At 45.5% G+C, this 14,132-nt stretch overlaps 1 protein-coding gene across 1 annotated transcript in view; it reads right to left on the bottom strand.

The window, feature by feature from the left end:
• FRMD4A (FERM domain containing 4A) overlaps positions 1–14,132 on the bottom strand; it is a 568,954-nt gene that overhangs the window by 165,800 nt on the left and 389,022 nt on the right. Inside the window, exon 3 of the mRNA XM_012660957.1 lies at positions 12,773–12,838. Coding sequence (XP_012516411.1) covers positions 12,773–12,838 — 66 coding nt within the window. The remainder of the gene's footprint in view (positions 1–12,772; positions 12,839–14,132) is intronic.

Here is a 14,132-nt window from a genome sequence, read left to right as displayed (position 1 = left end):
GTATATGAAAGTGTGTGTTAACGAGCATGAGTCTGAGTGGGTGCATATGTGTGTTATGTGAGTACATGGGTGCATATATGTCACATGAGTATGTGTGTGAACGTGTACGTGATTATGCATGTGAGTATATGTGTATATGTATGTGGGTGTAAGGGTGCATATGAGTATGTGTGTGCATATGTGTTATGTGAGTATGCATGTTTATGTATGTTACATGAATTTGCAAGTGTGTGAATGTGAAGGTGTATGTGTATATGCGAGTGTGTGTATGCATGTGAGTGTGTATGAGTGCGTATGTGTGTATGAAATTGTATATAAGTATGTGTGTGCATGTTATGTGAGTGTTTGCATATGTGTTACATGAGTATGCAAGTATGTGTGTATGTGATCATGCAAGCGAGTATATGAGTGTGCGTAAGTGCATATGTGAATGTGCATGAGTGTGTATGTAAATGTGTGTCATGTTTGCATATATGTATGCTACACGACTATGCAAGTGTGTGAATGTGCATGTGATTGTGCATGTATGTATATGAGTCTGTAAGTGTATATGTGAGTGTGCATGTAAATATGTGTGTGCATGTTATATGAGTACGTATGTTTACGTGTTACATGAGTGTGCAAGTGAATGTGTATGTCATGTATGCGAGTATGTGTATGTGTGTGAGTGTAAGTGCATGTGTGTATGAGTGTGCATGTAAATATGTGAGTGTGTGCATGTATGTGTTATGTGAGTACATGTTTGTGTGTTACATGAGTGTGCATGTGACTGAATGTGATTGTGCACGCGAGTATGTGTGTGCAAGTGCACACGTGTGCGTACGTGAACATGTGAGTGTGTGGTTGACACACCCGACTTAATGCTGAGGGCATTTCGCTCCACAGCACTCACTGTCTACACGTCACTTTACTAGTCTCCCAACTGCCAGTGAAGGCAGCGACTGCCCGCACCTCTCTGACCCTCTCACCCACATACCCACATGAGGCAGAATGCAACAGGTACTGAGGCATTTCGGAGGATTACTGTGGTTCTAAAATACCTTTGTCTGAAATATATAGACACATATTGCTCTACTGATCTCTTTTTGTCATTTATGAAATACTGACGCTGTTATAAGAATAAGGAAGGCCAAAGTAGAACACTAATAAGGATTTTTATAATTCCAACATACGGCCCACTTCACTGTAGTAACATATCTTAAGATCTATTAACAATTTAACGTTTAAGAATCATTGCACTGATCTCTGCCCATCCTGAAAGGACTCCATGTGAGATTTTAAAACCTTCCTCCCTAAAAGAAAACATTTCTCGACCAGTCTGAAGCGGCAGTTGGGCATTTCCTGGAAAACGTAGTTCTCCAGGGAATCGTCCACGATCGCTGGGATCCCAGCGGGCCCTGCTGGTCACGTGTGTTTCTGAGCTTTGCGCAGTCGCCTAGAACACGTTTGAATGCCCCTAAGCGTGTATCCCGCTGTGCGCTGCAAAATCGGGCACGGCCATCTCAGCGAAGGCTGCAGCCCCTCTGGGAAACAACAGTTCATACGTGAACTTGCGGTAACAGTTTGTGAGTAGTGGAATACAAAATCCAACCGCTACCGTGTTTATAAGGGGTAGTGTATAGGACAGCATGAGCCTTCAGATTTTTCCTTTCCACAGATCACGGCCGATGGGGTTCATTCATATACAATTGTGCTTTAGTATCACTTTAACGTAAAACATTAAGGATGGGGGTCATGTATAAGACACCGGGATGCACCCATCAAAATCATTTTGTTTTCTATTTTATCCCCGAGAACGATGAGTGGTTAGCATGCTTTGACATAACTGGAGCACAAAACCTAATCCACTCGTCTAGATGGTTCTCTGGACTCTGTATGAATGCATGTGCGTATATGTCCTGCCCATCATCCTATGACCTTGTCATATGAGTTATATATGACATTGGAAGGATGCGCTGTGATAACCAGCGTTCATGAACAGATCGGGGGTGATGCGTTGGGAAGCCTGCAAGGGTTAGGCAGTTAAGACATTTTTTGACAGACTGTCAACCCATCACTTGTCAAATGAACTTCCACTGAACTCTATAAATACTCCGTGAAGGCTTGCACAGAATCATATGGAAGACCTAATTATTAGGAATAATAGCACTGTAAATTATGCAGCATTTCATAGTCCCCTAAATGCCTCCCCCCAAAGCCAAGGCAGTTAGCATTCCCATTTTACACATGAGGTAGCAAAGGCCAGTGACTTGCCCAGGTTACCATGGCAACTAAGTGGTCCAGCCTAAGAGACAGCTCTGATGTGCCGGGGAGTTTTCTGAACACTTTGGATGTTCTAGTTAATTTAATCATGATCACAAATCTACAAGGCGGGTACCAGTTTCAATTTATAGATAAAATTACAGCAGGAAGACTAGAAGCAGTTACTATTCCCCGTTTACAGATGAAGAAACTGAAGCTTAAAGAGGTGGTACAATTGGCCAAGGTCACGGAGTAGCTACGTGTCAAAGTCAGGTTGTGAGGCCAGGCCATGTGGCCCAGACAGAGCCTGTGCTCTCAATATACTGGAGCCTGCATCGACCCTGGAGCCAGGCAGCCTGGTTCTGAATCATGTCTCTACCATTTACTAGCTGTGTAACTCTGAGTAAGTTACTTAACTTCTCTGTGCTCCAATTTCTTCATCTGAAAAACAGGAACAGTGACCTACCTCATAGAGCTGTGGGGCTCACTAGATGACTCGGCACATAGTAAGCTCTTAGAACAGAGTCCGGTATAAAAATGTGTTCAGTTAGCTCATGTGATGACCAATCATTAAGCTATACGATTTCCCAAAGCATTTAAAATATGGTGTATATAATTAAAGCTCAATTTACACTGAACTATTCAGAGTGTGTTTATTTGCATAAAGGATACTTATATCTTCTATCCTCTGGTTTCTATCTAGAATAGCGACTTCCAAATTCATTGGAGTCTGCTGAGACCCCTCAGGCGCCGTTAGTTGGGGGGACAAGCTGGTGGGGTTCAGACCCTCTCCGTTTACATGATACTGGACAAAGGATTTTGCAGCTAAAAGAAGTATGAAAACTGCTGGTCTACGACTCTACTCTGGTCACAGGGTGGCTTGTGTCCATCACTATGGACACGATTCCCTGCAATTGGAAAGTTCAGGGCCCCAGTTCCGCTGGGCAGAGTGTGGCGACTGTAATGCCACCCAGAGAGTAGGTAGTTTGGGGCAAAACTACCCTCTTCGCCTCTTTGATATACTGTCTCTGGCAAACAGGACCCGGTCAGATCACAGAGGGACGTGAGAGTCAAACAGAGGAGTTCAAACAGAATGAGCTCCCGAAGGGCTTTGGAGCAGAGACACATCACAGGGTAGTGTGTAAGGAGGAACGGTCTGGTCGTGTCGTGTAGGACAAACTGGGATGAACAGAGACATAGAATCGGGAGGTCACAAAGGAGCTGCTCCAGGGCTCTAGACAAACGGCACAGTGACAACGGGCGCAGGGAGGATGTTGAGTCCAGAGTGGAAAATGTCTACAGCGGGGTATCAACTGGCGAGGAGAAGGAAGGTCTTCTCCACTAGGAGGCAAAAAAAGGGCAGGACTTAAGGATGGGGATAGAGCCGAGGCATACGCCAAAGAGGTCGATCTGGAGAATCGTGGGCTCACTTTCCAAGCAGGTGCAAGAACAAGATGACCCGGATTGGAGGAGGAGGCGGAATGCCCTGCTTGGGCTGGTGAGAGGCCTGGCACTGCCCCCTAGGGGGTCTGTCACAAAGACCTGGCAGACAGGCGGAGGGGCGGGGCTGGGGCTTTGGCAAGATTTGGAAACTTTCCACGTGGCTTTGACAGCTGAACTGTCAGCTCTGTGCTGGGCCAGCCAGGAAACCAGAAAGCAGAGAGATTCAAGGCTATGGGGCAGGTCCCAGGGCTAGAAGAGTTGGGGACAAACAGAGAGAAGCTGAGGTTTCCCCCACACCTTTCGGTTCCTTCCTCCACCCTTTCTGATACCTGACAGTGCAGGACAGGGGCTTCCTCCCTTCCTTCTTTGGACTGGGTGGGACAAGTTGCAGCAGAGGCTGCCAGAGGAGTAAATCGGATGTCCCCACACCCTCCTGGACCCCTCGTCACAAGAAAGGACAGGGTTCCGTGGGAGAAATCACATGGAAAGGCAGCTGTCCCAGCCACGGCAGAGCTGAGTGACAACACCCAGCCCATCCCAGGAACAGGAAGAACCAGCCACCCCTGGACTAATAAAAAGTTGTACAGCCTGAGTAATCATTTACCACCTCCAGCCATGAACTCTTAGCCCAAACAGACAGTTAGATCTGTGTAGAACAGTGGAAGACAAATAATAAATATTTATCAAATAAGCAAGTATTTGAATTGAGCAACGTGCCCAAACTCAATCTGCAAGTTACAGAGAAAAAAACAAAACCAATGGCAGCCCCAGATTGGTGAACGCTCAGGTTCCTGTTACCCATCTTTCCAAGAAGGCCAGTTTGTTCTCCATTTCCACACTTGTCTTAGAGGTGTGTGCACGTGTGTGTTTAATGGGTGCCTTTCCCCTGCAGACACAACTGTTCACACTTCCCTAAACTGCTCAACTCAAACTTCATGTTGAGTTTGTTTTAATCTCCTCACTTCCTTCTCATCGTCTTCAGCAGAAAGACAGAAACTAGGTGCACATAGTTGAACGGTCACTTCCGGAGGTTCCTCATCTGCTCACACTCTCTTCTAGGGCAGATGTGGAGATGATTTTGTAAAGCATTCACAGAAAAAAATAACTCAGCAGTAAAATAACAACAACAACAAAAGAACTTTCTGGAAGGCTCTATCTTCCCTCCCCTTTCCTCTCTCTTCCTTCACATTCAGTTTGAGCCACATGGAATTGTCCTCTCAGTAGGATAAAGTTGGCCAAATATTGGCAATTTCAAATGGGCCCAACGAATTACATTTTAAAACAGGTTAAGATTAGCATCCAGGGTGAATGGGGCACAGAAATGGAGATGCTTCAGAAAGGAGGAGGGAGGGGAGGGGTGTTGCTAAGCAACCAGCAGCCTGGACCAGTTGGTTGCCTGGGAGAGGGTGATGGCCGCCTCTGCTTCCTCACTCCGCGCCTGGCTGAGCTGTCTGGTCAGGATCTGTGCGTGTGTGTCAAGGGTCCCCAGACATTGCGTCAATCTGCCTTTCCTGCCGCTCGGCCCTCGCCCACAGCCCCCCGGGGACACTGGGATTCGCCTTTGTTCTCAGCCACTGCAGAAACTTTTCCACAAAGGCCCTCGCTGGAGAAGGGAGATGGAGGGCATCTGTCACCACGGCAGGACTTAGCTGCCTGTGTCCCCCAAGGGTATACCCTTCATGGACTATTATTCCTCCAAACCACAAAATGAACTTGTGATTCTAAATGGAGTTACCATTAGCTTATCTGTGTCTACTTCCTATCTTAACATTTCTTTCTTCACCACGCGCCTTTCAAATGTTAAATATTATCTGCCACCCCCAGGGGCTGGGAAGACATCTGTTTTGCTCATTTGGTGGAGTGCCCAGCTCTGCCGGCTCTGCAGAGAGGAGCCTCATAAGTGATGATGGCCATCACGGTGAAGTGTGAGGTCAGCCCAAAGCGGTGCTCCCGGACGGCCCTCGGGCTCTTGTTTTATGAGGTGGCCTGGTGGCCTGGGAGGTCCCGAACAGAAGGTTCCTAGCACCGAGTCCCTCTGTCTGCTCTCAGCTTCTGTGCACAGTTTCTCAGCCCTTGGCTGAGAGTGTGACTCCCAAATTCAGAGCAGACAGGAGCAGATGGCGGACCTGGGGCCCGTTCCAGTAGACGGCCCAGCAGGCAGATCAGAAGAAACCCACCCGCCCACCTGGCTCAGTCGGGGAGCTATGGAATCAACCCTGTATTCTTCCCTTGGCAACATGTGCTTTGGGGGAATTCCTGGTTTACCTGGTACAGAACAAACCCTGCATTTTAACGGAAGAATATCATTGGCCACAGAATTGGCTACGCTTGGGCCATGAGGCTGGGCAGGCGTGGGCGTGTACCCACATGCAAAGAACTCAAATCGATTCATTTATTCCGTGTAGCACTATCAGAGTTCTAGATGTTTTAAAAAAAGTCATAGACATTTCTTTTCCAGCCCACGTTACTGGGCCAGACTATTGACTGTGCCCTCAATGATACTTTACGGCCAGCCCATGTTGACACTCATAAGCTTTAAGACGGAATATCACCACTGACAGGCACAGAAAAGTAATAGGAAGGCAACAATCATTTCATCTCCTCCCATGGAAGTTTCTTCCACACCTGATAGCCTGAGGCTTTTACGTGATGTGAAAATCTTTCATCCTGATGTGTCACGTGTTTAAATCTTTACTAGACAGATTAGGAACTGGGTTCAAAGGAACTAATGACCTGGGCAAACCCATCTTCAGTGGCAGACCCGAGATAAAGTTCAAAGTCTTTACTTGCCATCATCTAGGATGCTGGAGTCAGGGGCCAGCAGGGCAGCCTTGTCACTGGTGAACCGTGTCCTGTCTCAGGTGTTTATTGCCTATACTTTTTATGGCGCAGTGAAAAGAGAATGGGATACGATATCGGAAAACCTATGCTCAGCCTATATATACTCAACTAGCTATGTGACCTTGAGCAAGTTATTTAACCTTTCTGAATTTCTGTTTGCTTATCTGAGGTGGCACCTACTTTACACAGTTAGTGTGAGGGTTAAATAAGATATGCTCCATATAAAGTCTATAAAGAATTGTAAAATGCAGTCATTATTGTGCCAAACATCCAATATGGTATCAGGGCAACCCTAAACAATTTTATTATGTTTGAAATTTTTCCTTTTGTTGAATTTATTTTTCCTCTGTCCTTCAGAGATAGCGGTCCAACAGAAATATGTGAGCCATAAAAGTGGGCCCTATATAAAATTTTAATTGTTTAAGTAGCCATATTAAAAAAGTAAAAAGAAGCTGGGTACGGTGGCTCACCTCTGTAATCCCAGCACTTTGGGAGGCCAAAGTGGGAGGATCACTTGAGGCCAGGAGTTCAAAATAAGCCTGGGCAACAGAGTGAAACCCTGAGTGTACAAAAAAATTTAAAAATTAGCCAGGTGTGGTGGTGCCTGCAGTCCCAGCTACTCAGGAGGCTGAGACAGGAGGATTCCTTGAGCCCAGGAGTTTGAGGTTGCAGTGAGCTATGATGGTGTCACTGCACTCCACTCTGGGCAACAGAGAAAGAGAGACCCTGTCTGTAAAAAGTAAATAAATAAAAAATTTTAAAAAATAGGAGGGGGCAAGGGTAACATGTGTAACCTAAACATCTGTACCCCCATGATATGCTGAAATAAAAAAAATAAATAAAAATTTAAAAAAAAATAAAATAAAAAGAAACAGGGTCAGGTCATTTTAGTATATATTTTCTTTAACCTAATATATCCAAAATATTATCATTTCAACATGGATTCATCAATACAAAAATCATTGATAAGACATTTTACTTTTTTTAATATACAAAGTCTTTAAAATCTGGCATGTGTTCTATACTTACGCATGTCTCAATCTGCACTGGCCACATTTTGCTCCGTGGCCACATGTGGCTGGTGGCTACTATACCACACAGAGCAGCTGAGACCTTTCCTGAAGCTTCTGTCCCAGTGGCCCTCTCAGGATTAGGAGCACCGTGTCATATGCAGCAATAATCTAGTGACTATCTTTTATTCTCTTGGAAAACATTGACTGGTTAAAGCTTGCTCCATTTCTCAGAATCATAAGGACACTGTATTCCTCTATTTGTAGAGAAGGAGGCAGTTACAAGTATCTTGCCGATGGCCCCTGCGGGACTGGGGCAGAGGGGGAGAGACGCAGTATCCCCAGGGCAACTTGGGTCTTGGGGACTTGGGACACAGCCTTCCATCATGGGGCAGCTCCTTACACAAAGCCGGGAGCGAGGTTCATTGTGGCAGAATTGGGGAAGAGGGACAGGACTGTGATATGCAAACCTCCATCACCAAAGGGAAAGAATCTTGCCAATGGAGTCTAACATTGACTCATCTAGAGAGATTCGGAAAGCACTAAAATGAAGCTTTCCGGGAGTGGAAGGCAATGTGTGTTTTTCTCGTGCCGGGCTGTCTTCCCATGAGACAGGACGTCGTACGGTATCCTAAGCCTCGAGAGAACCTAATAAGGAAGGGACGCACCTCAGCCATTCCATTCTAGTGAAAATCTTTTCTATTTTTAAGAGGCCCAGGAGAAAGAGTCCAGAACCTTCCCTACTAACGGCTTCCTGTAGTCCATCTATCGACTCTCGCTGTTTGGAAATTCTTCTCAAAGCCTCAAATTATTCCCCCTACAACTAAAGTACACGTTTGCCTTTCTTGGCTTGCAAAATGCTCTTCCTAAATATGTATTCAGATCAGGAAAAAAAAAATAAAGAAAATAATTTTAAAGGAGTAAGGTTACCAGACTTGGGAAGTTCACTTTCAGACAACATATGTCTGACCTCCTCTTATCTGGCTATAACAGCTCCAAGAAGAGGCCAACTCAGAGACTGAGATGGGGGTGGCCTCTCTCATTTTAATGAAGGGTTTCTGAGTGCATTTCTAATTGGTGGAAACAATTTTGGAAGACAGAGCAAAAGACACCACCTGCAGGCTGGATTGCAGGGTGGTCTGGCCGTGCAAACTGCCGCACGTCCACGGCCAAGGTTGAAGGTCTGGTCTGGTGCTGAATGCTCGAATCATCTTCCAGCTGTTCTTAAGAGGAATTTGAGGACTCACATTCAGAGCTCTTAACACATTGTAAAGACGTGGGTGTCAGGGCATTGCCCATGGATTTAGGGCTGAGCTTTTTGAATATTAATTCCTAGTGGATCACCCTTGACCATCTGCCCTTCCCCAGTGCGGGTAGTGTGGGATCTACTCGGGGTAATCAGGGAAGTGGAAGCACAGATTTCACGAGATAAACTCCAAGTGCTTTGCAGAATAAGCACTAAACGTTAGGATGAGGGCCATTTTTCTCTGCAGCCCAGAGAAGAGAAATGTTACACACACTCAGAGTGGCTGGGTAGACAGCACTGCATGAAATGATCTGCGTGGCTGTCTGGCTACCAGCATCCTCCCGGCAGGAAGCAATTCTCCATGAGGGAGTCGGTTCTGGAGGCCAAGTCAGTTTGCTCATCCAACACCGATGCCGTAGAAGGTTCCCTGCTTCTGAAGATCCGAGGTGTAGCCTTCGATGAGTCTCTTAGCCTCCTAGCGAGTGGCTAAGAAACTAAACTCCCACCTCCAACACTTCTTACTAATATCTTTCCATCACTTTTGTGCAAACCTGTTTACTTCTCTCAGGGAGATAAATGCTTCCTCCAAACCTACCTCTGCACCCTACAAACCTCATCAGGTCAACACAAGAGTCTTTTCCACTCCTCCCCCTCTCCAAATCTCTAGCCCAAGAGATCAGGAAAGGCATTGCTTGGTCTAAGGCTTAGTATGCATATCCTGACATTGTTCTTAACAACAACAACGCTCTCAGTATTTAATATATTTTGGTGATGAAAATATAAATGAATCTGAAGGTTATCACCCTATGAATATACAATATCAAACAGAAGGTAATGGGTCAAGATGTCTTATGCCATTAAAAACCTCGAGATGGGTTCAAATGAGCTAGAGAATAGAAACTCCCTTTAGAAAGGATTCTGTCAAAAGGTTATACGCCTGAACTTTGTGGAGGAGAAAGAAGAATCATATATTTAAGTTGGCTTTTGTCCAATAGTTTGAACCTTGTTTCTCCAAGGTTTGCTGAAGCCCACTCTGCAATGGAGTTTAGAGTGTTTCCCTTTATTAGTGCGGTGGCTCACGCCTGTAATCCTACCACTCTGGGAGGCCGGGATCGGGGGCTGGTGGGTGGGGATTGTGTGAGCTCAAGAGTTCGAGACCGGCCGGGTGCAGTGGCTCACGCCTGTAATCCCAGCACTCTGGGAGGCCGAGGCAGGAGGATCGTTTGAGCTCAGGAGTTCGAGATCAGCCTGAGCAAGAGTGAGACCCGGTCTCTACTAAAAAAAATAGAAAGAAATTATCTGGACAACTAAAAATATATAGAAAAAATTAGTCGGGCATGGTGGCGCATGCCTGTAGTCCCAGCTACTCGGGAGGCTGAGGCAGGAGGATTGCTTGAGCCCAAGAGTTTGAGGTTCCTGTGAGCTAGGCTGATGCCACGGCACTCACTCTAGCCCAGGCAACACAGTGAGACTCTGTCTCAAAAAGGAAAAAAAAAAAAAAAAAAAGAGTTCGAGACCAGCCTGAGCAAGAACATGACCCCATCTCTACTAAAAAATAGAAAAAATTAGCCACGTGTGGTGGTGTGTGCCTATGGTCCCAGCTACTGGGGAGGCTGAGGCAGGGGGATCCCTTGAGCCCAAGAGTTTGAAGTTGCTGTGAGCTATGATGATGCTACTGCACCCTAGGGGTGACAAGGTGAGACTCCATCTCAAAAAAAGAAAAAAAAAAGACTCTTTCCTTCTATGAATATATCATGCTGAGCTGAATCCCCTGCCAAGCAATTGGTACCATGGCAAGAAGTCCTTTGGGGAAGTAATACCAAGGCATTTTAGGGCTCGTTCATTCTTTCACACAACAGATCTTTACTTAGTGACACGATGTGCCAGGCGCTGGGCTGGGACTGGGGACACACGGGGATCAGGACGCAGACCCAGCCCTCACACCGTTGGAGGCTCCGGGAAAGGGCGACAAGTGAATAGGCAATGACGATGAGGTGTGGCCGTGTGGTGAGAAGCTCAGGGAGGAGCAGCTAAGACCTGGATCTGGGACGTGGGAGGGACAGGGAGAGCCTTGGCTGCGGGTGGGCAAGTGTCTTCCAAGTTGTAAACTGAAGACTGAATGGAAACCAACCAGGTCCAGGGGTGGGAGTGTGGGAAGGAGAGTGATTTAGGAAGAAGAAATGACACGTGAAGCATATTCTAGAAAGCAGTGGGAAGAGCAAGCCCTTCTCTGGTTTGGCCTAATTCAACATTTCCTTGATTGTATAGGGTTGAGGGTGACTGTTCCAAAACTGTGCACATCAGCGATTAAATATATTTTCTGTGACTCAAGTCCATCTCAACTGTCCCCATTCCTATTTTCTCAAGGCAGGCTGGCCCCGAGAACTGCCAGTGGAGGTCTCATTTCCTGTTCCAGAAGACAGCTTCTCTCTAAGCCCCCAAGCTTTGATTTAAGAAAAGCATATAAAACACACCAGGTCATTCACCTATAAATTCCTCACACTGACTCTTAATCTTAGTTAATGATTCTACTAATCAAAGAGACCTTGCTCAAGTTTATCGCCTTCGTCCCGAAATCCAAACCACAAGTGTGCATAGGGACAAGGGAGTCACAGCATTTACTTCTAACAGTGGAAAAACTGTAAAAAACAAAAACAAAAACCCTTAACTACACTCAAACGGGAGAAGGATTAGATAACACTAGTATATCCATTTCTGGAATTTATGCAGCTATTCACAAAGATGATAATTTACAGTAACTTGGAAAGTGCTAGTGAAAGACGTTAAGTAAAAAATAAAATGTATAAGATTATATAAATATTATTACAACCATGCAAGAAATATAAATATGAAAAATGCTAGATAAAAATCCCACCAAAATGAGAATAGTAGTTGAATCAGTATGGTGTAATTACGAGCCTTTGCCTAGTTTCTCTATTTCTTATATTGCATCTCTAAAGCTTTTATCACTTGACTCCTATTATAAGTATTAAAGTCATCAATTTGAACGTTTTTCAAACCAAAGCAGTAAGTACAAGGTAACACCAGATGAGCATCTGTACGTGAATCTCCCCACTGAAACAGGATCACGTTCCCTGTGATTGAGCAGGTAGGCACCATTTCAAACCGCACCCCCCCTTCCCGATGAACTGTAGCTTCTTCCTAGGAAAATGTGACGGAGGATTGGACACAATGCCCTAAGAACCCGACACAGACATTTGAGAATACCAAGCAAATGTAATAAAAGTTGCAATTGAACAACAGATTTGGAATGGTAAACTCTTTAAATGAGGTTTGGAAACATCACCATTCTTTAGGGCTCTGGGTGGAACAATGATCTCTCCAAGATCAAGATGACCAAGATGGGGGGTGGGTCTCTGATTCCTATTATTTCTCTGACCTTGCACACGCTGATGTGTTTTTAGTTGGGGATTAACTGACTGATTCCCTGCATCTCACTGTCTCCAGATGCTAAACAGGGATGGCAATGTCAACCCACGGGATAGGGCAAGAAGGGGCTGCTTAGCCCTTAGAGGGAAGACAGAGCACGGTGATCATCCATCTTTCTTCTCAACTATGAAAACTGAACTTGAAAAGAATGAACTATTAATATTTTCTATCCCCTCTGAGCAAGGAAGACTACATCAGCGTTAGTTACAGCAAGAGTTATTTAGGTTACATTGTAGTTAACTCCTCCTAAGCAGAAAGAACAGCTAAGGGCAGTTGTGCAATTTCCTTTTCTGGAGATTTGTAACAATAGGTTAGATACACATCTGGCCTTGAACGCCTTAGGCTCCAGTGCGTACAGACACAGAACGAAGGAAAAACACCACACACGCCACACACCCTGGTGTGTCCTAGTCATTCTCTCCCAGGTTTTAACAGATATTCAAAAACAGTTCACATTCTCTCCCTCCATCCCCAGCTGAATCAACGTCTGAACCACATCAGTCTCCGCAGAAACTTAGGAAGTTGACCAAAAGCGGTTTACCTGTACTAGGAGTTCCAGCTTCCTGTCATCAAGAAGATGTACTTGACATCGACGGCCCTCCGTCATCTAAGAGGGAAGAGAAATGGTGGTCGTGAGAGTCTAGCAGCCAGACAAGGGTTAGAGGGTCCCCTAGGGTGGACTCCACCAGGCATATTCCTCTGGGCAAACCGTCCCCTGGGAGTTGGCATCATAAGATGCCAAGAAGTGGCAGGATAGGTTCATTCATTCATTTGAAAATATTTACTGAGCACTTTCTATGTGCCATGCACTGCTCTGGGAGCTGGGGGTACAGCAGCACACAGGACAAAGTCCCTGTCCTCATAGAGCTCACATTCTAATGGGCAAGACACAAAATAAATTAGCAAATACATACATAACATATGATCAGGTGGCACTAAGTGTTACTCATGCTTTACTCATCTGTCCATTCAGTAATTGTAGCACCATGCATTATGGACAGCTTGGGATCCCATCTCTGCCTCCTCTTCCCCCAAGTTGCTCACCTGAGATCAGACACCCACCTATCTGTGTTAATCATCCCCTCCTCCCGTCTGACCTGATTCCTAACAATGCTGTCACCAGTACCAGAAGAGCCCTGGAACCAAGTGCCACAGCTAAACCTGACCCATGTTCCTTGTGTCTTTCAGCACTGATATCTCTGAGCCGTGTAAGTGAAAGACAGGCACCTGGGACAGGTCCTGGGAGACCCAAGTCTAGTGTTGGCCCTGCCAGTAACAGCAGGTGCAGGACTTTGGCCGGGTCTCTGTTGGTCTCTGTGCCCCAGTCTCATACACAAAAATGAATGGGTGCTGGTGGGAGTTTAACAACTGGCTTTCTGGAAGGAAAAGGCCTGCTTTGTAGCATTTGCTTAGCCCTGGCATCTCCCTCAGAGGAAATCCTTCGAAGAACAAGGCTTCTCATAGATGGCAGCTGGCGACCACTCTAACCATAAATTGTCTTGCAGAAATCACAACATCTGATTTCAAGCTACTGTCATGACAACACTGATGGTATTTCCAACATACAGACACAAATAACCTCCATAGCATAGAGAATAGCAGAGTAAAGTAAAGCAATCAGGAAGTGATGGATTTGGGATATTAATTACCTTTGTTTTTTAAATACAACGTATTTAAGTTTAATAATGGCTATGTATTACAAATGGCACCATGAATTCCTGCCAATGTAGCAACTGGCTCTCCTAAGCTGGTATCAGCTGGCCCTAACACCACTTTCTGTACCAGATGAACCATAACCAGTCCTTCTATTTTACATGAGTCTATAGATCCCACTAAAGACACCTTTTCCCCAGCTATGGGTCACTTCGAACAGATCAAAAGAAAAGTTGCACATGAGCAGA

The sequence above is a fragment of the Propithecus coquereli genome, unplaced genomic scaffold (assembly GCF_000956105.1).
Source record: "Propithecus coquereli isolate 6110/MARCELLA unplaced genomic scaffold, Pcoq_1.0 Scaffold69, whole genome shotgun sequence".
NCBI classification, from domain to species: domain Eukaryota; kingdom Metazoa; phylum Chordata; class Mammalia; order Primates; family Indriidae; genus Propithecus; species Propithecus coquereli.
Note: the sequence above shows the minus strand (reverse complement) of the source record. Positions and strands in the feature narration are given on the sequence as shown.